The sequence below is a fragment of the Euphorbia lathyris genome, chromosome 4, assembly GCF_963576675.1.
Source record: "Euphorbia lathyris chromosome 4, ddEupLath1.1, whole genome shotgun sequence".
Taxonomy (NCBI): domain Eukaryota; kingdom Viridiplantae; phylum Streptophyta; class Magnoliopsida; order Malpighiales; family Euphorbiaceae; genus Euphorbia; species Euphorbia lathyris.
Genome location: NC_088913.1, coordinates 64,086,720 through 64,114,039, shown reverse-complemented (window position 1 = coordinate 64,114,039; position 27,320 = coordinate 64,086,720). Strand labels below are relative to the sequence as shown.

General features: G+C 36.6%; 1 protein-coding gene and 1 non-coding gene across 4 annotated transcripts; both read right to left on the bottom strand.

Moving 5' to 3' along the window:
* Positions 1-148: 148 nt before the first annotated feature.
* TRNAW-CCA (transfer RNA tryptophan (anticodon CCA)) lies at positions 149-220 on the bottom strand. The gene has a single exon. It is a non-coding gene; the product is annotated as a tRNA-Trp (tRNA).
* Positions 221-16,104: 15,884 nt separating this feature from the next.
* LOC136226788 (uncharacterized) lies at positions 16,105-26,854 on the bottom strand. Of its 3 annotated transcripts, none has more exons than XM_066015441.1 (14): positions 26,623-26,854; positions 26,359-26,468; positions 24,926-24,989; positions 24,719-24,829; positions 24,081-24,143; positions 20,561-20,630; positions 19,884-19,924; positions 18,812-18,892; positions 18,547-18,582; positions 18,085-18,168; positions 17,550-17,683; positions 16,995-17,083; positions 16,714-16,862; positions 16,105-16,461 (listed from the first exon to the last, which is right to left on the bottom strand). In XM_066015441.1, the coding sequence occupies exons 1-14, from the start codon at positions 26,731-26,733 to the stop codon at positions 16,315-16,317; spliced, it is 1,290 nt and encodes a 429-aa protein (XP_065871513.1). In that variant the 5' UTR covers positions 26,734-26,854; the 3' UTR covers positions 16,105-16,314. The 3 variants fall into 3 exon arrangements, with proteins under 3 accessions (XP_065871513.1, XP_065871512.1, XP_065871514.1); XM_066015440.1 differs by having other exon boundaries at positions 16,105-16,456; XM_066015442.1 differs by lacking the exon at positions 26,623-26,854 and having other exon boundaries at positions 16,105-16,456; positions 26,363-26,433.
* Positions 26,855-27,320: the final 466 nt, after the last annotated feature.

Below are 27,320 nucleotides of genomic sequence, written 5' to 3'. Positions count from 1 at the left end.
GTATTATTTAATATATATAATAGCTAAAATAAGTAAATAATTGTACTATTTCAGGAAAAAAAGAGTAAATAATTGTACTAATTTTTATTTATAAAATTTTGAAACGGTTTTTATGAGATTCTGATTGTATTGTGCATTTTTAAAAAGTTGGACCTGACGTGAATCGAACACGCAACCTTCTGATCTGGAGTCAGACGCGCTACAATTGCACCACAGATCCTAATTGTTGTAAACTCAAGGTTAATGACTTAAGAATAATGTTTAATCAACTAATGCATTGTCTCGGTGGAGTGTAATTAAAGTAAGGTAATGTAAGATGAAGTAAGGCTCTGTTCTTTATTACTGAAAAAAACTGAACTGAACTGAACTGAACTGAATGCTACTGAACTGAACTGAACTGAACTGAACTGAATGATACTGAATACTGAACTGAACTGAATTTAACTGAATGCTACTGAACTTAACTGAATGATACCGAACTTAACCGAATTTAATCGAACGTAACAATAATGATGATATTAGACTTTAAAATAATTTAATGATAATATTGGACATTAATAAGCTTATAATAATAATAATAATAATAATAATAATAATAATATGATGATCCGTGAAACCAAACCGGGCCGAATCATAAACACGGGCCCAACCTATATTTAGGCCCATGGTTCAAGATCAAACGGGCTCCGAATAAAGGAAGCGGGTAAAATGAGTAACCGCCCCGAAATCCTAAACGGAGCATTAAACCTCCCAAACCTCCCACTCAAAACAAACGAGACCACGTTTGTAGCCACGTAAGGGACGTGGTCTGGAAAGAGTAACCGCCCCCGACGGTTACCTAGGAACACTTATAAAAAGGACATAGAAGCAAATGGGAAGGTACATTTTTTTCACATCTTTTCCCCACAATACCAGTATCAATTTACCAACCTTCCCATAAAACTGACTTGATCGTCGGAGAGTTTTTCCGGAGATCCTGTCTCCGGTTCTGTTTTGCAGGTAACCGCGGCGAAGATCATCAAATCGAATCTAGCAAGTTATCATTGGTGCGGTGAGCGTGGACCTTTTTTACCAACATTTGGTTAAAGGTACCCTAAGAACATGTCAGAACCATCACGAACGGCCAGAGTTACAACTAGATCAGCTAGTACGAACTCAAGAGGTCCACGGCAGCCTGCGAGTACACAGCCTGTGGTACCCAGCTCGTCGAATCCTTCAGGGCAGTTGAGTCCCTTATTGGAGGTCCAAGTGCAAACTGAGATGGAGATGTCTAATAGCGATTTTGTACAAATGGCAGGACAGGTCTTGGCTTCGAATATGAGCCAAGCGGCTGGGGATCGAATGATTAGTTTGTTAACTGCAATCGCTGAACATAATACCGCCGTAACGACTGCCCCTCAAGAGCCTGTTGTCATCTCCACACAACAACCAACTATTCCTGCCATATCTCCGCTTCCACAGCCATCTCGAGAGCCAAATCGGATGAGTCAGAGTAGTCGCATGACACCACATAGCCATCCAGACCACTACTCACACCAAGATCCTATTATGACGATCCATCCGACCTGGCAGTCATCCCAACCAATGTCAGGAATGCAAGGAATTCTTCCGCTACGACAAACGGAACCCTTTGACCACGAACATTCAGGGTCGATGACGTCTGGAGGGAATATGTCTGGGCGGGAGCATACTTGGAATTTTGATCCTATAACTGGACAGCGGTTAGCCCCACGGCGAGAACAAGTGACGACATGGTATGGCGGGTGGACGTCACCCAGAATTCATCAGCAACGGATGGAAGAAGTTCGGCGGGAACCCAATACTGAATTGGAAGATCAACTGCGAAGCATGATGGAGCGGATGGGATACACAACTAGGGCAAGAGCAGCGGTGCAGAGTGATTCACCTTTTGCCCCATCATTGCGAGAATTTATTCCAGATCACAGAATAAAAGCACCGACGATACCTAAATATTATGGGGATCCAAATTCTGACCCTGAGGCGCATGTCAGAAACTATAGAGAGTTGATGGATGTTGCAGGAGCAAGCGAAAGCATAATTTGTCGATTGTTCTCGACCACTTTGGGAGGAGCAGCATCCGATTGGTTTCGGTCCCTACCAACTGAATCTATTCACAACTGGAATCAATACAGTCGTGATTTCTGTGCAAAGTTCGTGGGCTGTAAGGCAGCGGATGTGACGAATAGGCAGCTGAAGGAGATCAAACAGAGAAACTATAATTCCCTAAGGGAATTTGTAGTCGCATTCAATGATATTCTGGTGCGGTTACAGAACCCAGATATCGTGAGCATTCGCAACATCATGGCGGATGGAACCACAGATTGGAGCATGCGGGAGGAAATCATCCGCAATAAACCACGCACAGTGGCTGAACTCATGAAGATAGCAAAAGAATTCATGGAAGTGGACGATGTTAACAGGGAGCATAGAGCTCAAACCCGGCGAGAAAGAGATGCGGCTAGATCCACCTCGGACAATCGCCGCCATCAAGGCCAAGCATATTCTAAGGGTAATCTGGTTCGAAAAAGCGATCGTTCCTTTAAAGGGGGGGGGGGGGATATCAAACACCATTGAACACGACTCGTCATGAGGTGTTACTTTGGATTGAGAAAAACCCTCTGAAAAAGGATGTGCAGTTTCCTGAGGTGAAAGGTCGAACCAATTTGGGGCGATATCCTAACAAATATTGCAGGTTCCACAGATTGAACGGCCATGACACGAACGATTGCTATGAATTGAAGAGGGAGATTGAAAAGCTGATTGAGAGGGGAAAACTGAGTCAATTCATTAGAAAAGAAACGATTGATGAGAAAGCAACGCTCCCGCATGAGGTAGAAGCAAGGCCAGAAAAAAAGCAGAAAAAGGGGTGATTAACGTGATAGCAGGCGGGATCTATGAGCCTCCAACAAAAAGGGCTCGCCGTGAACAGCGAAAAAGCAACACGCGTAGGGGGATGCCCTCAACTACTCATTTGTGCGAATCACGGAGCCGCATGCGGATGCTTTGGTGATTACGATGGCCATTGAAGGATGGGACGTTAAGCGGGTCCTTATTGATACAGGCAGTTCTTGCAATGTCATTACTCGAACTGCATTCAACAAATTGGGAATTGACGACGAGCGAGTGGAACATACATTCATGGATGTAACTGGTTTTGGAGGTCAATCATCTCAAACAAGTGGACAGGTGGTGTTGGAGACAGAAATGGGCGACAAGAATCTAAAATGGCGAGGTGATCTAGAATTCGCAATTGTTGATCTCCCATTGGCCTACAACATAATTCTGGGGCGTCCGTTCCTGTCGAAAACGGAGTCGCTCATCTCAATGAAGCATTTGACATTGCATTTGCCAACACACCAAGGGCGAGTCATTGTTGAAGGGGATCAACTTATATCTCAACAAGCTTATACATTGTCACTTGAACCGAAGCCAGATGGAGAGGATAAAGTTGATGAGAAGTTGTCGGCTGAAGCGTTAGGAGAAACAGAACTATTCGCCATCTCAAATGATAAGAACGTACGGATAGCGACAGGACTTCCAAAGGAAACGAAGAAAACCATTACCGAGGTGTTGATCCAATGCGAGTCGGCATTCGCCACTCCGAATGAAGTGCTGAAGGGGATAAGTCCAGATATAGCAACCCATCGTTTGAATGTGGACAAAGGTGCAACCCCAGTGCGACAGAAAAAGAGAGGACATGCTCCAGAACGGCAGAAGGCGATTGAAAAAGCAGTGGCGGATTTGCTAGAATCAGATGCAATTCGAGAAGTCACCTATCCGGAGTGGCTAGCCAATGTGGTGCTAGTCAAAAAGCCAAATGGAACGTACAGAATGTGCGTCGACTTCAAAGATCTGAATAAAGCTTGTCCGAAGGATATGTATCCGCTACCTAACATTGATATATTGGTAGATGGGACTGCGGGATTTGAAGCTTTATCGTTCACCGACGTGAAATCCAGTTACCACCAGATACCAATGGAGAAGGCGGATGAGATCAAGACGTCGTTCATAACTCATCAGGCGACTTATTGCTTCAAGATGATGCCCTTTGGACTGAAAAATGCGGGAGCAACATATCAACGGATGATGAACAAGATATTTTCAGACAAATCAGGCGAGAACTTCTCGATTTATGTAGATGACATGATCATTAAAAGCAAGAAGATGCAGGACCACCCGCAGGATATTAAAGAAATCCTGGAGGTACTGATCAAATATGGCCTCAAATTGAACCCAGAGAAATGCACGTTTGGAGCAAGAGCATGAAAGTTCCTGGGTTTCATTGTTAGCGGCAAAGGAGTTGAGGCGAATCATGAGAAGGTTAAAGCAGTGATGGAGATGAAGACACCGAGGAACATAAGAGAAGTACAGAGACTGAACGGGCGGTTGGTGGCATTAGGGCGATTCATATCATGCTCAACTAGGAGATGTCTACCTTTCTACAATGCCATCAAAAAATCTAAGTCCTTTGAATGGACGTCGGATTGTCAAGAAGCATTTGAGGGGATAAAGCGATGGCTATGCTATCCGCCCTTGATGAGCAGGCCAGAGGATGGAGAAGATTTATTTCTTTACGTATCCGTCACCAGTATGGCGATATGCACGGTGATGGTGCGGGAAGAAGAGGGGCAACAATATCCAGTGTACTATGTGAGCAAAGTCTTGAAAGACGCAGAACTTCGGTATTCAAGGTTAGACAAAATGGCCCTCGCAGTGATAACCACGGCGGCTAGGTTAAAGCCATACTTTCAGGCGCATACTATCATTGTGAGAACTGGAATCCCAATGTGAAAGGTACTACAGAAACCTGACGCATCCGGCCGATTAATGGAGTGGTCAATTCGGTTGGGAGAGTTCGATATTCGCTACGAAGGAAGACCAGCTCTAAAAAGTCAAGTACTTGCCGATTTCGTGAATGAGTTCACGTGGGATGAAGACGAATGTCCAAAAGCACAAAAAGAAGAATGGAGTATGTTCACAGATGGGGCATTGTCCACAGATGGAGCTGGACTGGGAGTCGTCATTAAGGGACCGGATGTTATTCGCCTGTACTATGCGGCAAAGTTAACATTCGAAACTACCAATAATGCCGCGGAGTATGAAGCAATGATATGCGGATTGAAGTTGCTTAACGAACTTACGCCAGAAAGAGTGGTCATCTACAGCGATTCTAAACTCATGATAAATCAGATCACAAAAAATTATCTGGTGAAACAGGAGGATCTGGTTAAGTATCATCAGGTGGTCGGCAGACTGACGCAGGAGTTAACAAACAAGGGAGTCGTCTGGGAAATGGTGCATATTCCGAGAGGCCAGAACACAAAGGCTGACGAGTTGGCAAAAGCAGCGGCGAGTAGAGAACCATGGAGTCAAAAAGCATGCAATTTGGAAATAAGGTCAGCACCAGCATTCAAAGTCGATCAGATTATGGTCATCGAAGAGCTGGAAGATGATGAAGATTGGCGGATGCCCATCCGCCAATATCTGGAACATGGAGATTTGCCGGTTGATAAAAGCTTAGCCAGAAAACTAATTGGGCAGTCAGCGAGATACTCAATTCGAGATGGAACTTTATACCGGAAATCATATACATGTCCATGGTTGAAATGTATTAGCCGCAATGAAGGAGACTATGTACTGCGAGAACTCCATGAAGGAATTTGTGGCGCACATGAAGCATCCGCGGCGTTGGCAAGAAAAGTCAAATTGATGGGATATTATTGGCCAAATGTGGTGGAGGATTCCCAAAAGATGGTAGCGGAATGTCACAGCTGTCAAATCCATGCGAATGAAAAGCATGTTCCCGGAGCCGAACAAGTCACTATAATGACGGCGTGGCCATTCGCAACATGGGGGATCGATATAGTGGGCCCGTTCCCAGAAACGACAAAGAAAAGGAAGTACTTGATAGTCGCAGTCGACCACTTCAGCAAATGGGTAGAAGCGGAGGCAGTAACCGCTCAAACACCTGAGCGAATGATCGAGTTCTTACGAGAGAACATTATCATGCGGTTTGGAATCCCACAAACGCTTATAACTGATAATGGCATCCAGTTCAACTGTGAAAAATTCAAAGCATATTGCGAAAGCATGGGGATCAAAAATCATTTTTCTTCTGTAAATCATCCCCAATCGAATGGTATGACAGAGGTTACCAACAGGGCCATGATTCAGGGAATCAAGAAGCGGCTAGGCGATAAAAAAACATGTTGGGCGGATGAGATACCTCATATGCTATGGGCATATAGAACTTCTGTAAAGGCAGCAACAGGCGAAACACCTTTCTCGCTGGTTTATGGAGCCGAAGCAGTCCTGCCTGTTGAAATCAAGTCGCCCACAGATCGGATAATTTATTATTGTGACACCCAAAATCCTATCAACATTAGAGATGCATTGGATTCTGTAGAAGAACGAAGAGAAAAAGCTTACATGCAAATGGCAGTATACCGCAATAGAATCAAGAAGTATCATGACAGAAGGGTGCGAAAGGTGATAATCAACAAGAGCGACTTGGTCTTGAAAAAAGCGGATAAAATACAATCCAGAGAAGGCAAAGGCAAATTAGGCGTCAACTGGCTCGGGCCTTACAAGGTATCCAAGAAGCTGGGACCATCGACTTTTGAACTAGAAGAAATGAGCGGAAAAAAGCTCCCGCGCACCTGGAATCTAGAGAATCTACGCCTATATAAACAGGCCGAGTAGTTCAGGGAAATGACAAGTACTCTTTTTCCTTTTATGAGTTTTTCCCACTGGGTTTTCTGATAAAAGGTTTTAATGAGGCTTTGATCCCGCACAGTTTGTATACCCATGTAACAAGAAGTCTTTTTTCTTTATCAATAAAGATATTCAATTGTTGCATCATTCGCAAAACCTTATATTTAATCTTAAACACACATAAATGTGTTGCCTATTAAAGAAAGGCGGATGCATGATTACGCATCATTCGCAAAACCTTATGATTAACCTTATGATTATTTTTGAAAGAAAAATTATAAGGCATAAAATTAAGCGAATAAACGAGTACTCAAAAAATTGCGAAAAGGGTCTGGCCACCCTAATGAAAACAAAACTAACTACGAAAAATTACAAGTGTGAAGTCGGCAAGAGGCAAGGGTCACATACGAAAATAACCGGCATTAAAGCGACGAAGGATAAAACAACAATTGCACATATATGAAAAGCGGCGGCAAGGTCGCTCGGTTGATATATATACTGGCAGTTTGTTACATACAACAGTTCGGATATAAATAAAATTATACTACAGTTTTTTCTCCTTCGCCTCTATTGCCCCCTTCGCCTTCAGCGGCTCCTTCATCTTCTCCTGTGGGATGATCTGCTTCAAGCAAATCCCCAACAATCAAATCAGTAACCGCATCAGAGCGAGAAACATCTTGTTCAACGTGGGAAACATCTTGTGGTGCCCCTCCTTCTACGTTCTGATTTGGGATCTCACAGCTAATTGGAGAATCATAAAAACTCTGCCAATCCAGGAGAAGTACCTCATCCATATCAGCATCCTCGGCCTCCAACTTGTCCCATTTCTCAGCTAAATCCTTTTTAGGAATGGGAACCTTGGGGCGATTAAGTACATGATCTGGATGTCCATGCTCATAAGCCGCATGAATCCGCTCTCCATACCAATAGATGCGAGCACCATCTTCAGCTGTGATCTCCTCGGCCCTCCTCTTTTGCATCTCCAAGGCTTCCTTGGACGAATTCAGATCATCAATGACTTTCTGAAGCTCATCGGACTTAGCCTGGAGGGATTTGAGAGCTTCCTCCTTCTCGCTCATAGCCTTCTGACAAGCACCTTCAAGGACCTTTACTTTGCCTTGGACATCATCAAAAAGCGACTTCTGAGTCGCCAATTCAGTACCAAGGCTTTCCAACTCTCTAGCTCGTTCAGCATCCCTGCAGAGAGCACCCTCCGCGAAATTGATAATCTGCATATAAGGCGATACGCGAATAAAAAGAGCGAATAAAGACATGGGTTTGAAGGATAGAACATAAGTGGAAAGCAATATACCTCTATAGCTCGCTTCTCAATCCCCTCCATGGCAGTCGGAAGCGGCACCTGTTCGCGCACACGAGAAGCGGAGGGAAGTCGCCCAAGGACATTGCATATGGAAGAAACAATGTCCCTACAGGAAAAGCTCACGGCTTTACCAAAGGTTCTGGTCCACCATCCGCTGATATCAGGAATCGGCTATGGATACACAAGGAGAAGGGTCAGGAGAACAGCGAAAACTGACAAGAGAAAATAAATAACGCAAGAAGAGAGAATAAATTATGATACCTCATGAAATGGGGGACCGCCCTTGGCTTTGGATGGAGTGGACGTAGATGTACCACCGACAGTCAAGGATACGGAGGTATTCTTCTTCCTAGGGGGAGAAGACTCCACATCCACATTACTCTTCCGCTTCCTATTTAAGGGAAGCTCCTCAGAAACAGAAGCGGGGCCCCTGTGAAACGGAAGCAATTAGGGGGGAAGCCGCCTCAACAGAAGGAGTCGCCCCCACAGGATAATTCGCCCCTGCAACGGAAGTTGTTCCCGCCATCCGCTTCTTCATTCTCGCCAGGGCTTTCGCTTCCCGATCTGCAGCGAGTTGAGATAAAGGATCACCCCTGCAAAGGGTTAAAAGAAATCATCAACTTGGAAATAAGTTAATAGTACCTTGTACAAAAACGCGATAAGGGATATAGACAACACGATCTCCCTCGCGGTAGGCAATCGCTACTCGACTTCTTAGCATATGGAATGCCTGATCATATGTCCATACAAAAGGAGGAGTGCTCTTCAAGAACTTTATAATATCGGATTCGTCCTTGCTGGGGTAACCAAAGTTGAAACTCTTTACATTGGGTCAGCCCCAGCAGCGAAGAAAGTTTGGATTCCCTTCATGGAACTTAATGAAGAAATAGGACTTATCCCACTCGCGGATTTTGTTCGACTTCTCATCAAAGCCGTAGTAACCGCTCTGTCGGATGAAAGTAAAGTACTCCCCCGAACTCTTGAAATGATGAAGCTTGGAGAAAATCTTGAGCGAGAGGGGAACCTCCAGACAATCCGCCAAAAATTTATCCAAGGTTAAGTCGGCCCATCCGTTGGGATGCAGTTGTCCGGGTGCGATTCCATAACCACCAAGGATGGAAGCAATCTCATCCGCCAGCGGATACGTGAAACCGCAGATAATCTGGGCGACAAAAATGGTGAAATGCCCCTTTGGGTAGTCGCCCGGCCCTCTATTCTCCCCGGGAATGATGGTTTCCAGACCTTGGAGCCAAGGATACTGCTCCCACAAGTCATCAATCGTCTCGCGGCAAACTAGGCTTCCCAACCTGTCCTTTTTTGGTAATAAACGGGGAGTTGGGACAGGTGGTGGAATCAACTTCTTAGGGTCAAAACCTAGACCCTCATCAGTTGTATTCGCCAGATGGAGAAAATCGGCGGGATGGGAATCAGACCAAGGAGAGCTGGTTGAAACTTCATCAACCATCTCATCAACCTCATGAGACACCTCGCGAACGTAATTTTCGTCGAACGGTGCGAAATCGAGGTCAGGGTTCGACATATTAACGAAGAAAGACGAGCAGAAATAAGAAAAGGGTCGAACGAGTTACAAGTTGCGGAAAGGAACACTTACATGTGAAAGAGAACACAGAGAAGAACGAACGCTAAAGGGTTGACGCCGGAGAAGAAATGACGGAGAACGAAAGAACCACTTTCGAATTTTGAATATCCAGACGAAGACGAAGAGTCCCCTATAGCATATGAAAAGACCCTAAAGGGCTCTTGCCAAACTAAGGGGGAGGCATGTGATGATCCGTGAAACCAAACCGGGCCGAATCATAAACACGGGCCCAACCTATACTTAGGCCCATGGTTCAAGATCAAACGGGCTCCGAATAAAGGAAGCGGGTAAAATGAGTAACCGCCCCGAAATCCTAAATGGAGCATTAAACCTCCCAAACCTCCCACTCAAAACAAACGAGACCACGTTTGTAGCCACGTAAGGGACGTGGCCTGGAAAGAGTAACCGCCCCCGGCGGTTACCTAGGAACACTTATAAAAAGGACATAGAAGCAAATGGGAAGGTACATTTTTTTCACATCTTTTCCCCACAATACCAGTATCAATTTACCAACCTTCCCATAAAACTGACTTGATCGTCGGAGAGTTTTTCCGGAGATCCTGTCTCCGGTTCTGTTTTGCAGGTAACCGCGGCGAAGATCATCAAATCGAATCTAGCAAGTTATCATAATATTATTATTTCTACCAAAAAAAAATAATATTAATAATAAATAAACATATTATTAAAGATTAAACTAAATTAAATATCAAATAAAATCTAGGCTCGATAAAATCCTATGACATTAAATAAAAATGAGTCTAATTTAAATTAAAAATATAAATTACATACAAACACAAATTTATATATAATTTAAAGCCTATGAAATTAAATACAAATTTTTATATGAATACACACTCTTAACTTTTTATTACAATTAAGTATTAAGGTACAAAAATACCTTTAACGTTTTGGGTCCGGGGTTATTTTACTCCTAACGTCTAAATATGAATTTTCATATGAATACAAAATCTTGACTCAATTTATCAATGTTAAGAGTAAAATTGCTATTGGCTTCTAATATTAGGGATAAAATTGCACTATTTGAGATATTAAGGTAGTTGAGCCAGTTAATTTTTTAGAGCATTGTAATGTAAACGTATTAATATACTAATATTTATTTACTTTTCGCAAAATTTGCAAATAAGTTGCACCAAATAATTATAATTATAATAAATAATGATAATATATATAATGACAAAGCATAAATTATATATAAATATAATTATAATGAAAATAGATAAATTAATATATAATAAATTATAATAATTATAATAAATTGCTGAAATTATAAATAAATAATGATAATAATAATAAATTATATATAAATAATAATAATATATAATAATTATAATAAATAATGATAAATTATTGAATACTGAAACTGAATACTGAACTGAATTGAACTGAACTGAACTGATTACTACTGAACTGAACTGAACTGAACTGATTGTTACTGAAATTAAGTAATAAAGAATATGGCCTAAGTGATGTGTATGAAATAGATTGTTATGTTTGGATAGAATGTAAGATAAATGATGATTTCATAATGTAATTATATAAAATTACTTTTATATCATTTCATTTTTATAAATAAAATAAAAGACAGATGGTATTTTTTTGAAGAAAAAAATATGTACCATGATTCTCCTCAAATTTGGGATGTAAGAAAAATTATCAAAAATTCACCATCACCTACCATCACTTACTATGCTCTTCAATTACACCTCAATACAAATAAAATTACCTAATTAAACTTATATTCACTTACTTTTAAATACCATTATCCAAACAATTTCTACGAAAATCATTTTTATTTGATATAAATTACCTAGGAAAAACGGGTAGGCTACCCGTTTTCCTTTAGGGAAAACGGGTTTATTTTATTTTTTTAATTATAATAAATATTAAAAATTGATTGGACGCTTCAATACGTATTTTTTATAATTAAATTTATCTATACTTTTTTTCTATCCAATCAATACATAATTTATCAATAATTAAATTTACGTTCTAAAAGTTGTCAAAAAAAAAATTTACGTTCTAAAAGATAAATACATATAAATTAACAAATAAAAATTAATTGCACGCGTTAATACGTATTTTTTTATTTTCAATCAATAATTTATATATACGTTTTTTCTATCCAGTCAATACATAATTTACGTATAATTAAATTTACGTTCTAAAAGGTAAATAAATATAGTTTACCAAACAAAAATTAATTGGACACTTCAATACGTATTTTTTATTTACAATCAATAATTTATCTATACGTTTTTTCTATCCAATCAATATATAATTTATCTATAATTAATATTTATTATAATTAAAAAAAATAAACCCGTTTTTCCTAGGTAAAAACGGGTAGGCTACCCGTTTTACCTAGGAAAAACAGGTAGTTCATACTACCGGTCCATGGACCGGACCGTATGGGCTACCCGTTTAGAGCAAATTCAACGAAAAAAAATCGTTTTAAGTTCGATTCGTTAAATTTCAGATTATTGGTAAATACGGAACTTAGATGTTTAAGTATTTTTCTTTGTTTTGAAGGCATGATTTTTCTTCGTTTTGTTCTTCAGGGTTGAGAGAATTTAACTTTTTTGAATGAAAAATGAAAAGGGTAAAAATGTCAAACAGGAGGCGACGGTAAGTAAAATAGGTGCGACGTATAGCAAAACCCTATAATTATCAAATTAAAACAAAATAAAAAAGTTGATATTAAAAAAAAATATAGTTTCAAACTCATTTGAATAAGTTATATTAATTTTGCACTATAAAGGGGTAAGAAATACTACTTTTATGGAGTTAAGGGGGTAAAAAGGATTATAAAAGGTGGGAAATACCACTTTTATGAAGTTAAGAGGTAAATAGGACATTCGATGAGTTGGCGAGGGGTAAAATGACCAATTTGGATAAGTTAAAGAGGTAAAAAATACCATTTTTATGAAGTTAAGGGGGTAAATAGAACATTCGATTAGTTGAATGGGTAAAATGACCAATTTCAACAAATTAGGCCTAAAAATATGTAGACACTATCATTAATGGTAAGAAATTGTAAAATTGTGTACTTAACGTTTTCAATATAAAGCAATTGGACACAAATAGTGGAGGAGTCTGCCTTTAATTGTTTGAAGTGTGAAAAATAAATTCAACTAATATTAGTTGAGTTTAAATGTTTTTTTTTTTTTTTTTTACCTCTACACGGTTTGACCTGGAGCAAAAAGAAAATATACATGCACAACCTTCATCTCTCACGGTTCAATTAGCATCCGAAAAATAAAACAAAACAAACAAACATGCACAACCTTTATTAAAAGATAAGGTAATAAAATAGATTTAAAGTTTTTAAAAAAACTATTAATTTAGACTCTATATATAAAATAATATAAATATAAGCTTAACATTTATAAAAGAATACTAATTTAAGTCTCGATAATGAAACGTGACACGTTATTCATATTATTCCGTTAAGTTCTGCCAACTGTAAATGGAAAGAGAAATATGAAAATGATGTGTCATATATATCGAGGCTTAAAATTAGTACTATTTTGTAAATGACTATTTTATACGTGACATCTAAATTGATATTTTCCTAAACACTTGAGACCTATTTTGATACTCATCCTTTTTATTAACTGAAACTATCGATTTTTAATATAATAAACTTGAAATCGGTCCATTAATACCAATTTATCTTATTAACGATTAGCTAATACTTTCAGTTAAGTTTTTCAGTTACATTTATTTATTTCTTTTAATAGTTATAATTTTTATTCTTTCAAAAAAATAGTTATAATTTTTATACTTTCAAAAACAATACCTTACAGATAGTTTGGACTGTATTGAGTGTGGAGAAACGGAAAGCCAAATACATGTTTTGCGTGATTGTCCAAAAGCGGTAGAAATATGACTCAGATTCAGTCCAAGTACTCATCGTACCCGCTTTTTCAATATAGATTGCAAAAAAATGGCTTTGGAAGAACTTAACGTATATGGTTCTGTATGATGGTATCCCCTGGTCGTGTCTGTTCTTAATGTGCTTATGGTGGATTTGGAAATGGTGCTGTCAAATGGTGTTTGGAGATGAGGAGTGGGTACGAGATAAGGTGGTGTTCGTCATGGCTCGAGCGAAGGAAGTTATAAATGCACGACTTTTGCTAGTTAATGCCGAATGTGCTAAAAGTAGGGATATTTGGATTCGCTGGTATCCACCGAACCCGTCCTGGATTAAGGTAAATACTGATGGTGCCAATAAAGGGAACCAAGGCCAAGCATCAGCATGGAGCTTAATCAGGGATGAGCAGGGACACTAGAGATGTGGATTTATGGTGAATCTCGGCGTTTGTACGACAGTATTAGCCGAACTCTAGGGTCGCTACTTTGGGCTTAAAATGGCTTGGGATAGAGGTTACAGAACGGTCCAAGTGGAACTTGATTCACAGACTGTACTGGCAATGATACATGGGGTGACTAGCGGGCATCATCGACTAGCTTTGCTATTGATGAGATGTCAGGAGTACATGAGTCGAGATTGGGAGCTAAGTCTGATTCATACGTTTCGTGAAGGAAATCAGATTGCTGACTGGATGACGAACTTCGCAGGATCACTTTGGATCATCACAAGTGTGATGTGCCTCCCGTCGACCTCCAAGCTATTCTTCGTGGGGATCAGCTTGGCCGACACTCCCATAAAATAAGTCGTTAATATGTTTGTTTGTTTTTTCTTATTTTGTTTGGGTTTTCACCCTCCTCTCATTACCCAAAAAAAACATTTAAATCACGTAAATATCCAACTAAAATCAATTAAATTACAATCTAATTAGAGTTCACATTATAGAAAAAAAAAATCATATGCAAACATAACTTAATTATATACAATGATTGATCAATTATTTTTTTTTTTTTTTTGTACAATTTCACATTTAAAACATAAATAAATAAATTCAAACATGAATTATTAACCGAAATATTTTACATTTAAAACAAAAACTAAAAATTGAAGAAATCTATTTGTATAAATCCAAACTTAAACCGTCGATTCAATTAACTGATTTTTTTGTTTAATTTTTCAATTTCCAATTCAGTTACCAGTTTGATCGGCTTCATCGCCCTCATCTAACTATGAAGAGCGCGTCGATACCTAGACCAGACCCTGAACCAAGGACATGAATACGCCGGTCTAGGATCTAAGACTGAATGGAGCCCAAAAGAATTGTAGGTCTATATATATAGAGTAATTTTTTTTTTATATATATTTATATTAATACCATTTAAGTTTTAAATGGTTCCAATAATTAATATTTTTTACTTAAAAGAGACCATTCTTCAAAAAAAAAAAAGAGAGACCCAATTGAAATTTTAAATATAAGTTGAAGGTTAATTTAAAGAAATTGTGAAATATTTTTTTCATTTTGGATAAATAAATGTATCTAATGAACTTAACAATACGTACCGTATATTTATTAATGAAATACTTTTTTTATTTTTTTTTGACAACTTACTTTTTTTATTTATTATCTATCAAAATACATCATTTTTAATTTTTATGTACAATTTTTTTTTTTATTAAAAGGGATCATTTTTTTTTTCTTTTTTCATCTAGAACCAATAAATTATCAGGACCAACCTTATCGACACCCCCATGCTTCACCATTATCTCTGGCAGTTAACCGTTCAGTTAGGTTTTCCTATTAACGTTTTTTATTCTTTTTTTTTTCAATGGTTAAACAAAAGTAACCATTAGCTATAATTTTTATCCAACCCTAAATATTTAAACAATAATATACAAATAATTATTGTATTGAATATTTAAATCATGCAATTTTAATTATTCAAACAAAATCAATTAGAATACAACCTAATTAAAGTTCATATTATAACAGAGAAAAATAAAATAAAGGCCATTAAACATAACCTAATTATATATAACAATTCATCAATTAGTCTATACAATTTCACATTTAAATAATAATATTTTTTTTTAGATTTGATATAATATATATATTATTCTACATTCAAAACCAAAATTGAAAATCGAAGAAAATACTTGTATAAACCAAAACTAAAACAGTCGGTTCAGTTAATTGGTTTTTTTTGTTCAATTTTCCAGTTTCCAATTCGGTTACTAGTTTGATCAGCTTTGTCACCCTTATCTGTCTGTCGACAGCATGTCGACACCCGTGCTTACTGTCTCTATCTGTAGTAGCAGCGGGCCAACCCTGCACTGTCTCTATCTCTAGTAGTGGCGGAGCCAACCCTAGAGCTAGAGAGGCAATTATCTAAGGCCCAACCAGTTAGAGCTGGACAAAAAAAAGTTTTAGCCTCGAACACATCAAAGCGATACTGAGCCTCAACACTTAAAGGTGCCTAGCCCTACCTTTAATTTGTTTTCAATCAATTTTTATGAATTATAATTTAATTCAAAAATTAAGTATTTGAAATCTCAAAAGAAAAGAAAAAAACCTTCCATGGGACACATTTTCACGTTTTGTAGTGTTACCAGTGATCAATTTTACCAGCGATCAAAATCTCAAAGGATCTTCACATTTTCAACCTTCCATGGGATACAATAAATGGTTATCACAGCTTTAATCTCTCTATTCTTCTGCCCATTATGCCCTTGTATTATCCCCTAATTGCCAGCTTCCATGATCAGTGTCTACTGCACAGTAATTTTTGAGCCATGCAGATGCAGATTCAAGGACACGAAGCTCACCCATAAGGAGATATAAAGCCATTTGCTTTCGAAGACTGTATCTTTTACACTCGAAGCTTGAATTAGCATTAGCAGGCCCCAATTCCTGTACTTTACATCAACAAAAGCTTCAAACAACTTGCACGGACACGGACACGGACACAGGAGCGTTATTTCTAAAACATAACCTTCACAAAATAGCCTTCAAACGAAAACGGACACGAAACACATACACGCTACTAAAGAGGAGTGTTCGTGCAACATAGCTCACTTGGGTCTTTAAACAGCAAATTTTCAGTAGTTTTATAACCTAGAGCCTGACATGAACTATGAATTAGAAGAAACTATGCATGAATTCTTTACCTTTATACAGGCAATGTATTCCTGAATAATTTGATCGATTCTTAACAACAAGAACTCGTGTGCTTGGATCTCTCTGCTGCCATTTTTCAGAGCTTGACGAGCCAAACGGCCATCAGTTCGAGCAGCTTCATTGACCAAATTGCTTAGATCTGAATATTCCACTTTACTGATTAGTAAAATGAATAAACAAATTTTACATGAACTGGCTTGGAAAAAATATTACCAATTCTGCAACATATAAGAGTTTCAGACCAGGTGAATCAGTACAATTTGAAACGCACCTTCATAAGAGATGCTAGATAAAACACGTGCAAATGCACGAAGTGACGGTGGCAGACCCTTCCCTTTTCCTGAAGCCGATTTCACTTCCCTGTGTGATGATGAAGTCGTCAGAAAAGGAACTGTACATTCATAACAACTACCTCAAGTCATGCCAGATTGAGCACTAAAGCAACGATTTAAACCTCCAATATTTAAATGAAAAATGCGCCATAAGCATATTAGTGATTATGAATGTAAACAAATTGAAATATAGACAAACTTGCTCATTTTAACTTGGACATAATTTTATAGATTCAAAAGAGGCAAATGTTTAGCACAGATATCATAATCAGGAGCATGTTTATCTAATTGAAACATCACAGTTGCAGGATAAAGAACATATTGCAATAGCTAAAAGCTTTTGCTCAAGACCTTAAGCATTTATACTATTCAATCAAAACTCAAGATTTGCTCTAATTTTGTTGTTTATTCTAACAAAACAATATTGAGATAGCTCCACCAATGATTCAACATAATTTTCAATATCAAATTGTAAAGCGAGCCTGAGTACTGACTTGATTACAAAAGTATTCCATGAAGAGTCTACGCCATTATCATCTTCAACTGTCGGTAAATGATATTTTTGGAGAATTTCCGACTTCATTTCACGCAATAAATCATCATGGGGTATATTAAGCTGTATCTTCACCTAGAAACACCAAAATCATTTGTAAAAGCATACTTACTAATAGGAATACAGGATGAAAAGCACTAATGGAACATGATATTATAGTAATCTCACTAAGATGAAAAGATAGAGTCCTCATTTAAAAATTTCAAAATAAAGATATATACAGCTTTTCAATACTGATTAAGTGAATTTACTGTGAACTATAAATTCCTGAAAAGGTCTGAAACAGAGAACAGCAGTGACAACAGTTACATTCTTAATTAAATATTGAAAGCAGAATATAGACAGCTTTATAATACTGAGTCTGTCAATTATTTACTACAGATATTGAGAATTGAGCCGAAACATCTTTGATGTATGAAAACTCCTTGCAAGATCATACAACTAAGCAGACTTGCAACTTCGGATCCAAGGCTAACCTGGTCATGGATGTTATAAGGTAGTGCAAACCCAAAATCCAGGAGCAAGGTAGCATTTGAAAATTTTCCATACCTAATAAGTACCTGCATGAATGTCTCGAATGAATTTATTTTTATTTTCTTTTAAAAAAAGTATCTTATTCCATATTCATTAACTTAGAATCTTTTCTTTTAGTTCAACTTCCTAATAATTCACAATTTATTACATCTGTAACAAGCACATAGAAGAGATGGGAATCCTCATGTGAGGATTGGGCTAAACGAGGACCTATAGAAAGGATTACCCTAAAGCAATGTACACTGAGCATGCAACTATGTTACTGTAATTTGATCCTAGCTATTTTGCTCAAAAAGTTTAATAATGCGCTTAAAGTGGTTGAGCTTCATAAAAAAGATTATTTTTCACATTTCAGACACAGAAATACTTCATGTGAATGGAGATGAAATATTTCAATCTCTGACCTCTTCGTGAGCTGCATAATCACGGTCAGCAATGACCTGCAAATAAGGATTAGAAGAAATGACACAAGATCAAACTCAGAAGAATTTTTTTTTAAAAAAATAAAATTAATAAAGCTCCCAGATCATATTGTGATTCCAAGAAATAGAAGTGAAAAAAAAGATAGTTTTTTAGTTAAAACAACTCACAAGTGCCATTCTACTATTGCACTCGTGATAATTAGACATAGAAGGAAACATAAATAAGTCACCAAAAGAAAGAGTATACCTCGGAGAATTGTTTCTCTTCATCATTTAATACAACAGCTTTAGAAAACCCATCATGGTTCAGGAAATCTGCAAATGGAATCTACAGAATAACCTAATGATTCAAAGCACTTTAATATGAAAAAATGAACACAGAAGACAAGAATTGTCATCGAATCGGACTCGATTGAATTACACCAAATCCGATACATTAACCTTGTTTGGATCAAATCCCATGCAAGAAAATATTTGAATCTATTTACTAGAATTCAATTCAGTACCAAACCATTTCCTATGTTTGGAAAACATATCTAATATACAAGAATTAGTAATTGAGAAAATATGTCCTTCACAAGCTACTCTTAATTGAATTATCACAAAATTGGGCCATCTTTGCCCTAATTCACACATCACAAGCTACTCTAAAATATGAGAAAATCACTTCTTGTATTTTTTTTTCCAAACATGAAAATTGTGCAAATAGAATTTCAATTGAATTGATTCCACCCAAAATGGGGGTTTCCAGAAACTCTGTAAATGATTTTTGAAGGCTGTTTTGTCCATTAGTCCAGCTGATTTTGAAATACCTGTCCATATCCAAACCCTAATGCATTAAAGATGATCTAGTCCATACTTGTGGCCAAATCTCTTTAAAAATTAACAAAAGTGAAAATAAAATAACAGAATTAAGTTTTATGCATGCCAACTTAATAATATAATCAAAATTAACGAATTGTTATAGGTGCATGTACATGTGAGTAGAGAAGTATAATGTCAGATAATTGATATAACAAATCATGTCCCACTATACCTAAAGAAATGTACATGTACAACCAAGAAAATATAAGACTGAACTGGGAAAACAATCATGACAAATATATTTACATATTCAATTTAAAATAATTGTATTAAATAATTAATATATTAGTATTACCTTCAGGTCAAGATCCATATTTATGCACTCTATTATAGATAATAGTAAAGACACTAGGGTTCTAATTGGACAATTTTATAAATATTTCAAAAATTCAGATGCTCTTACACCAGAATCAATTCAGATAAGGTTTCAATATAATTTCATGATAAGGCATTACCAGAGATACACTTTTTCTGCTTCCCCAAGCTCGAGATTTAACTGTCATATTCACACACATACAAAAAAATATCACCATAGCTTTCTTTTTTTGGTGAACAAGGAAAGCTAAGAAAAAAAAAACAGGAAAAGGGAAAAAAAAAAAGAGCAACAAAGCAGACTACACTAAGTAGCAATTAATCTGGGGAAAGAAGTTCCCAAATAATCTTCCCAAAGGAGATCTTGAATTCCAGGAAACTATCGTTATAGCTTGACATACTCCAAAAGGAGTTAGTGCTAGCACTTAAACAGCAACAGCAAATTAAAACGAAATCAGCTTTCTGATTTTTCTTTTCACAACATACAAATTTAAGTATTTCTGAAGCAATCTATATCATTAGGACCATCATCCAGTCCATTTATACTTTATACAAGATTAGCTGTTTGATTAACTCATAGTATTCAACCCATCATTTATACTTTATACAAGATAGCTGTTTGAGCAACAAAGTTGGAAAAATATTTGCAGATTAGAAAAAACAGTATTGAGTAACCAATTGGGGTTAAAGAGGGAGAAAATCTTTAAAAAGATTTGAATGTTCTTAATGGTAGAAAAAGCTCTTTATGTTCAAAACAGGAATTTAAGTACGAACAACCAGAAACAGAGAATGACCCAAGTTATCAAAAGAAGTTCCTCACCTATAGCATATGCATGCATGAAATCCTGAAATGTGATGCTCCTTGAAATTTGAGGGTAATCCTCAAGAATCTACAAAGGAGAAAATTATTATGACAAAAATACACAAGGAGCATTAACAATCACACGTCTTCATTAGGTACAATTAAGCCTGAATCAGTATGATTTGAAGTTTTAAGGATTTCATCATCTCATATCTTGAAATGGCAAAATATCTTCAAGGATATGAGATACTGACACATATTTCTTCCCATCATACTGATCATAACACCAAACTCCTCTTTCTTTCAAGCTATTATCAAAATATAGGATAATAGCTTGATGCTAACACATCTATTAATCTCTTTCTATCCCCATTTCTTTACTTTTTTCTTGAGATAGTAAGAGCCAAAGAAGTGGAAAGATTAGTATCTTAACTACTCTCCACTTTATCATCTGCAAAAACTTGAGCCAAAATGGGAGCTTTACATGAGATTACTGCTGCTAATATGTTCTCCATTCTAATTTTGGACGGACATGATTAGATCTTTTTAATTTTTCAAGAACTTGTTTGGGATATTATAATTTCTACAAGTCAAAACAGTAAAAAGAAACCCTGATTGTGCAATTCCGTATAAGATTGTTTGTTAATTTAAAAGCCCAGTCTAATGAGTAAATGAACTTAGAAGAAAGATGGCTTATGAAACAGGCAAAAGCTGGTGAAAAGAAGGAAAAAGTGTATAGAAGTTGGATTTACAGTTCACATCTGCAAGACAAAAATTTCAGATTCCAAGCTTGTAAACTAACCAATAAAAAGCAAAATGTACTTACTGGTTCCATTGTAAAGAAATATTTTTCTATTTGAGCTTTTTGTTTGATTGTTTCCTCATAAACGGAGCTTGGAGAAATCATGTCCAACTCACTTTTGCTCCAGAATTTTCAAACAACGAAAAACTATAAAATGCCTAAATACAAATGTGTTTCTGATCAGTTAGAAAGCAACAACACCGAAAGACTAAGCCACTCAAGCTTGAACCTCACAAATGTATTTCTGATCAGTTAGAAAGAAGGGAAAAGTACAAAAATAAACCTTGTGGTTACGCCCATTTTCGAACAACACCCATGTGGTTTAAAAGTTTGCAAAGTGGTACCATGTACTTCATTCCGTTAGCAAACACGTACCAAATTGACTAACGGTGTTAAAAGTCAAAGGAAAAAGAGTTAGTTTGGTCCTTATATTTATTTATTTTTATAAATTGACCTCCTTATTATCTAATTATCACAAACAAACCCCAAAATAAAAAATAAAAATCAAATATACCATCTTCTCCATCTCTCTTTAATTTCTTATTTTTTTCTTCTTTCTCTCTCCTCTCTCTTAATTCCTCTCTCTAAAATTCAATGTGTTGATCAATGATTTTGTGATTAAAAGAAAAACACCATAGTTCCCAAATCCCATTCGGTTATTTAACACTTCCAATAGAAATTAATCCATATGGTACTGTTTGAGTTCACATGGGTTCAAAGCAGGACCTTACTCAATCTCCTTGCTTAAAGAATGGACTGATAAATTTTCAGATGAATTGAAATTCAAGGTTTGGAAGTCCGGCCAAAGCCCCGAAGAAGCAATGTTCCTGAATCCTGACTGATGCTATTCGCCAGTTTTCCCATGGGAAGTAGACAACTTCAAAATTTCTTATAGAAACAAATTATATGCTCACATTTTTAGTCTAGTGCAAAGCTATACCTAGTACAGATGAACCCAAAGTGTGGACATAACCACAGTTACAGGCTCAAGTTTGAGCCTTATAGTATAGTTTTGGGAGCTAGCTACTTCAGTTTAAGTAAGGTCTCAGGTTCGAGTTTTTTATATGACAAAAACAGTTATTTACTTTGAGAGCCTTCCGAGCTCGAATTCAGTAAAAGGATACTGAAATACCAAAAAATTTATGTATACTAGTCTCAGTACGTTTTGAAAACCAAAGTAATTAAAGGAGAAGTTCAACTTTTATTATGTGCTTTTCAATGAGTTTGAGCAATGGTTGAAAGCAGGTTCAAATCATCTATATGATAACATATCAGCACTGGCAAGATTCAACCTTTTTCTTTCTATTATGTTTCTGATGAATATCAAATAGAACATGGTTTGTCATTGATGTTGTTGAGCGAATTCGTTAGCTGGGCAGAGTCCCTTTAAATCGAATGGGATTTGGGAATAATGGTGCTTTTCTTTTAATCAGAAAATCATAGATTATTGATCAACACATTGAATTTTAGAGAGAGAAATTAAGAGAGAGAAGAGAGAAAGAAGAAAAGAAAAATAAAAAATTAAAGAGAGATGGAGAAGATGGTATATTTGATTTTTATTTTTTATTTTGAGGTTTGTTTGTGATAATTAGATAATAAGGAGGTCAATTTATAAAAATAAATAAATATAAGGACCAAACTAACTCTTTTTCCTTTAACTTTTAACACCGTTAGTCAATTTGGTACGTGTTTGCTAACGGAATGAAATACATGGTACCACTTTGCAAACTTTTAAACCACATGGGTGTTGTTCGAAAATGGGCGTAACCACAAGGTTTATTTTTGTACTTTTCCCTAGAAAGAAATAGCACTGAAATAAGCCACTCAAGCTTGAACCTCACAACTTAAGATGCCTGAATATATATTTTTTTTTGAGGGAAAAGTACAAAAGTGACCTCTGTAGTTTTATCAATTTGCAAGTAGAGGAATGTGGTATATTTTTTTTTTTTTGCAAAAGAGTGCATGTGCTTTACATAGTTAACAAAAAAAGAATTTTACTAATATCATTTGCCACCTCATCAAGTTAACATGCCACATCATCAATTCAATATTTCATATGTGCCATGTCAGAAAATTCAACAAGTCAACATTACAAGTCATCGAAGTCAACATGCCACATAATCAATTCAGTATTTCATATGTGCCATGTCAGAAAATTCAACAAGTCAACATTACAAGTCATCGAAGTCAACATGGCACATCATTGAATACTAACACCATTAGTCAATTTTTTTTTTTTTTTTTTTTTTTTTTTTTTTTTTTTGCTGATTGTGTAAAGCACATGCCCCCTCTTACAATAAAAATACCACGTTTCTCTGCTTGCAAATCGATGAAACCACATGGATTATTTTTGTACTTTTCCCTTATTCTTTTATTAAGGGCAATATGACAGGCAAAATTCTTGTTGTTTGACCCAACCTTGAACTTTGAACCATGGCCATGTCAACCTGTTTACCGTTTTGTTTTAAGAAGGTAGAATGATTTTGAATAAAAAAGAAGATTGTCCTACAGATATATAGTAGTTCTTCCAATACAACAGCCCAGGACAGAGCATGTATGAAACCACTGATTGCAACACCAAATGGATCCAAAAGGACCAGAACAGTAAAAATGCATCACTCAAAGTGAAATAGGTATTGTGTAGCAAATGAAAGATGAAACAAAATTTGTAGAGAATTTTAGAATTAATGAAAGAAAAATTCTTTTCATGAAAATGAACAACATTATAACATTCACCGTGCTATGCATTTCTTCAAGCTGAGGAAGACAGCTGATGTAAGGGCCCCATTCAGTTTCCTCCTATTAAGGGAAAGAAGAGGGGAAATAGTCATTAGTAATGCTACTTGCATTAGAATGCAGCATAGTCAATCATGTATCTACTATTTACTGTTAAAATTTTCTGGATAGCAACTAAACCGAGTTGGATAACTTGAAGGCATAGAGAGACACGTGTGAAAAAAAAACCTTTATCTTTGATCCCTCCTCTTTTTGGTTTATGTGTAGCCAAATCAACAAGACAACTTTCAAAAGAGACGAATTTTCTCTGTCAAAGCACAAAGATGACCGGCTTTATGTCCTGACTTAACTTTAGGACTGAGAAAGGAAAGCTCTATATGACATTATTTTTCATGTGCTACTTGACCTTTTTGTTCAATGTCAGATTCACCTCGAGGTTCTATATTGTTATTTTGAGCACTTAAAATAAAAACTATTAAGGGGCCACAAGATCCAAAAGAGCTTCTCAAATTTCAGTGTAACAGCTAAGAAAATACATAAGAACTCTCTTGAAGCATATAAATATATAATGTTAAGATTTGAAAATTATTCTTCAATGAAACATATAATTTCCATATAGAACACGTATTATATTTTACCTTGCAAACTTTCTGCTCAACCAGAAGCACAAGAGCAAGCTTTGCAACACTCCCAATTTTATTGTCTAACAAGACTGAAAGTTTTGGGAGTAGACTATTTGATGCTATTTGCTGCAAATTCGTGTAAATAAAACTTCAACCACTTTATGTTATAGCTTACTACAGTCAAATTACTCTTCCAACAGAAAAAGCAAAATACACCCATACCGCACTATATGGAACCCTCAAGATGCAGTCTCCAGTTTGTATTCTTTCTGAAGCAAATAATGACCTGAATTTATACATATTATAATCAGACCAACAATATATATAATAAGAGAGAGAGAAAGAGAGAAAGAGAGAGAGATGCATCATTGGACACATTTTCACAACAGAAAAATATTTTCCAATGATGGTTGCTAACTTGCTGCTTATCTTAAGCAAACGAGTTTACATCCATAAACTTATAAAGATAAAGAAAATAAAAAATAAAAATCATAAAAAAACAATTAACCCTTGTTTACAAAGTACAAACTAATACAAGCTCTAGTAAAAATAAAATGTATAGACCATACCTCAACTTTCCAAATAATATTTAAATATCACAAGTATTCAACCTGTGTCTCAAAACTCCCCAATTTCTACTCCCTTTTTTTCAGAAAAAAAAAAGCCATTTTGACCAGAATCAGCCCCTGGAAACCTGACATTGGCATCCATGTAATAATGCATACAATGACATGGATGATGTGTTTTGTTATCAAGTTGACTTCTTTTATTACATGTCATCCGAGTTAACATATGGAATCCAAGTCAGCATATGTAGGATTACATAGATACCAACATGGCATTTCCAGCAAGCTGATCATTTGATTCTGGTCAAAACAATTTTTTTCTGGAATGAAATTGAAATTGATAGGTTCCTTTACACATTGAACTTTTACGGCATTTTCAAAACTATCAAGAAAGCTCAGGGACATTATTGCATTTTTTACCCGTAAAAGCTGCAGCTACTCCTAAAATATAGGAACACACCTAATAAGCTATTTAAGGGAGGACACATTTGTGTACGCACAATCATAACAGTCTTACGTGCCATATTACCAACATGGCATTTCGAGCAAGTTGATCATCTGATTCTGGTCAAAACAGCTTTTTCTGGAATGAAACTGAAATTGATAGCTTCGTTTACACATTAAAATTTTGGGGCATTTTCAAAACTTTCGAGAAAGTTCAGGGACATTAGTGCACTTTCACCCGTAAAAGCTCCAGATACTTCTAAAATATAGGAATACACCCAGGTAGAAGGATACATTTGTTTGTTGTAAGGCACAATCATAACAACCTTATGTGCCAAACAGCTACCAGATAAAAATGGCACACCCACAACAAAGAGATGCCAGGCCAAAATATCCAGGCATTTCTTTACACATAGCAGGGGCAGTTAGAAACACTTTCCTGTGAAACTCAAATGGTGGTGGTGGGCATAAACATTCCGTTTTGAGAAATTCGATGTATATGAAGGTACTTAATTGCTTACGTTAATAATACTATCCAACCATTGATATGAAGCCACACATTCATCATCAAATTTACAGAATTTGGTAAAAATTCAGACAAATTGCAGTTGATAATTCCATAACTCGGAAAAGAAAAGAAAAAACCTGCCATGTGGGGATTTCCCAATGTATAGCTTGGATGAAACTGCAACACCCGCTTTCCTCTCCAACCAAGGCAAAAAATCTTCAGTTTCCTCGTCGAAATGACTCAAGACCTGTCAGGATAAAGCAACAAGCCGATTAAAATTGCAAATTATGTTGAAAAAATCCCGCAATATAAACAATTAGCGGATATCTTCACATAATAATAATGATTAGTAACAGGATATGCTTTGAAATGACAAAATTGAAAGTGAAAGTGTACGTCACCTGCGGTTGAGAAATGGAGGAGAAATTTGGGGAAACGGAGAAACGATGAGAGATGACGAGGAAGCGGCGTAGAGAGCAACATGGTTGTAGGATGGCAGCACGCAGTAGCATTTGAATAAAACCAAGGCAAAAAGTGCAAGTGGTCGAGCTCGAGCTCAGCACGCACTAGCCTAGCAATGGGTGCTGCTGAAATCCAACAGTGACATGCTTGCTTGCCATCTTTGGAAAGTCTTTCATCGCTTAATAAACAGTTGACCCCTGAACTTATACAAAAAATAAAAATAAAAATAAAAAAAAATAAAAAAAATAAAAAATAAAAAAAATTGACTGGTACTCTAAACTTACGAAATATGTCCTTAAAAATATTACGATTAAGTCCTAAATCTATAAAAACCTCACCAAAATATATAAAACCAAAATATATAAAACAAAAAGTTAATTTGTAACACGCTGGTCCAATATCATGTAGATATTGTCCAGTCTGGTCCAATTTCAACACATTGGGCCTCACGGCTTCAAAACGCGTTTGTATGTATTGGATTCACATTTTACTAATAAGCCACAATCACTCCCTCTCCATTTCCGATGTGGGATTCAGTTCCCAATCACTCCCTCTCCATTTCCGATGTGGGATTCAGTTCATTCCTGCCCTCATCGTCATCCCTTAGGGCCGCTCCTTGCTCAGACCTTCTACCCCG

Excerpts from the sequence above, each read along its gene's own strand:
- LOC136226788 (XM_066015440.1), bottom strand. The coding sequence starts at position 26,733 with ATGCTACTGCGTGCTGCCATCCTACAACCATGTTGCTCTCTACGCCGC. Across the intron at positions 20,631-24,080 it reads TTGAAGAAATGCATAGCACG|ATTCTTGAGGATTACCCTCA; the intron begins GTGAATGTTATA and ends TCTCCTTTGTAG. Across the intron at positions 17,684-18,084 it reads CTTATAACATCCATGACCAG|GTGAAGATACAGCTTAATAT; the intron begins GTTAGCCTTGGA and ends TGGTGTTTCTAG.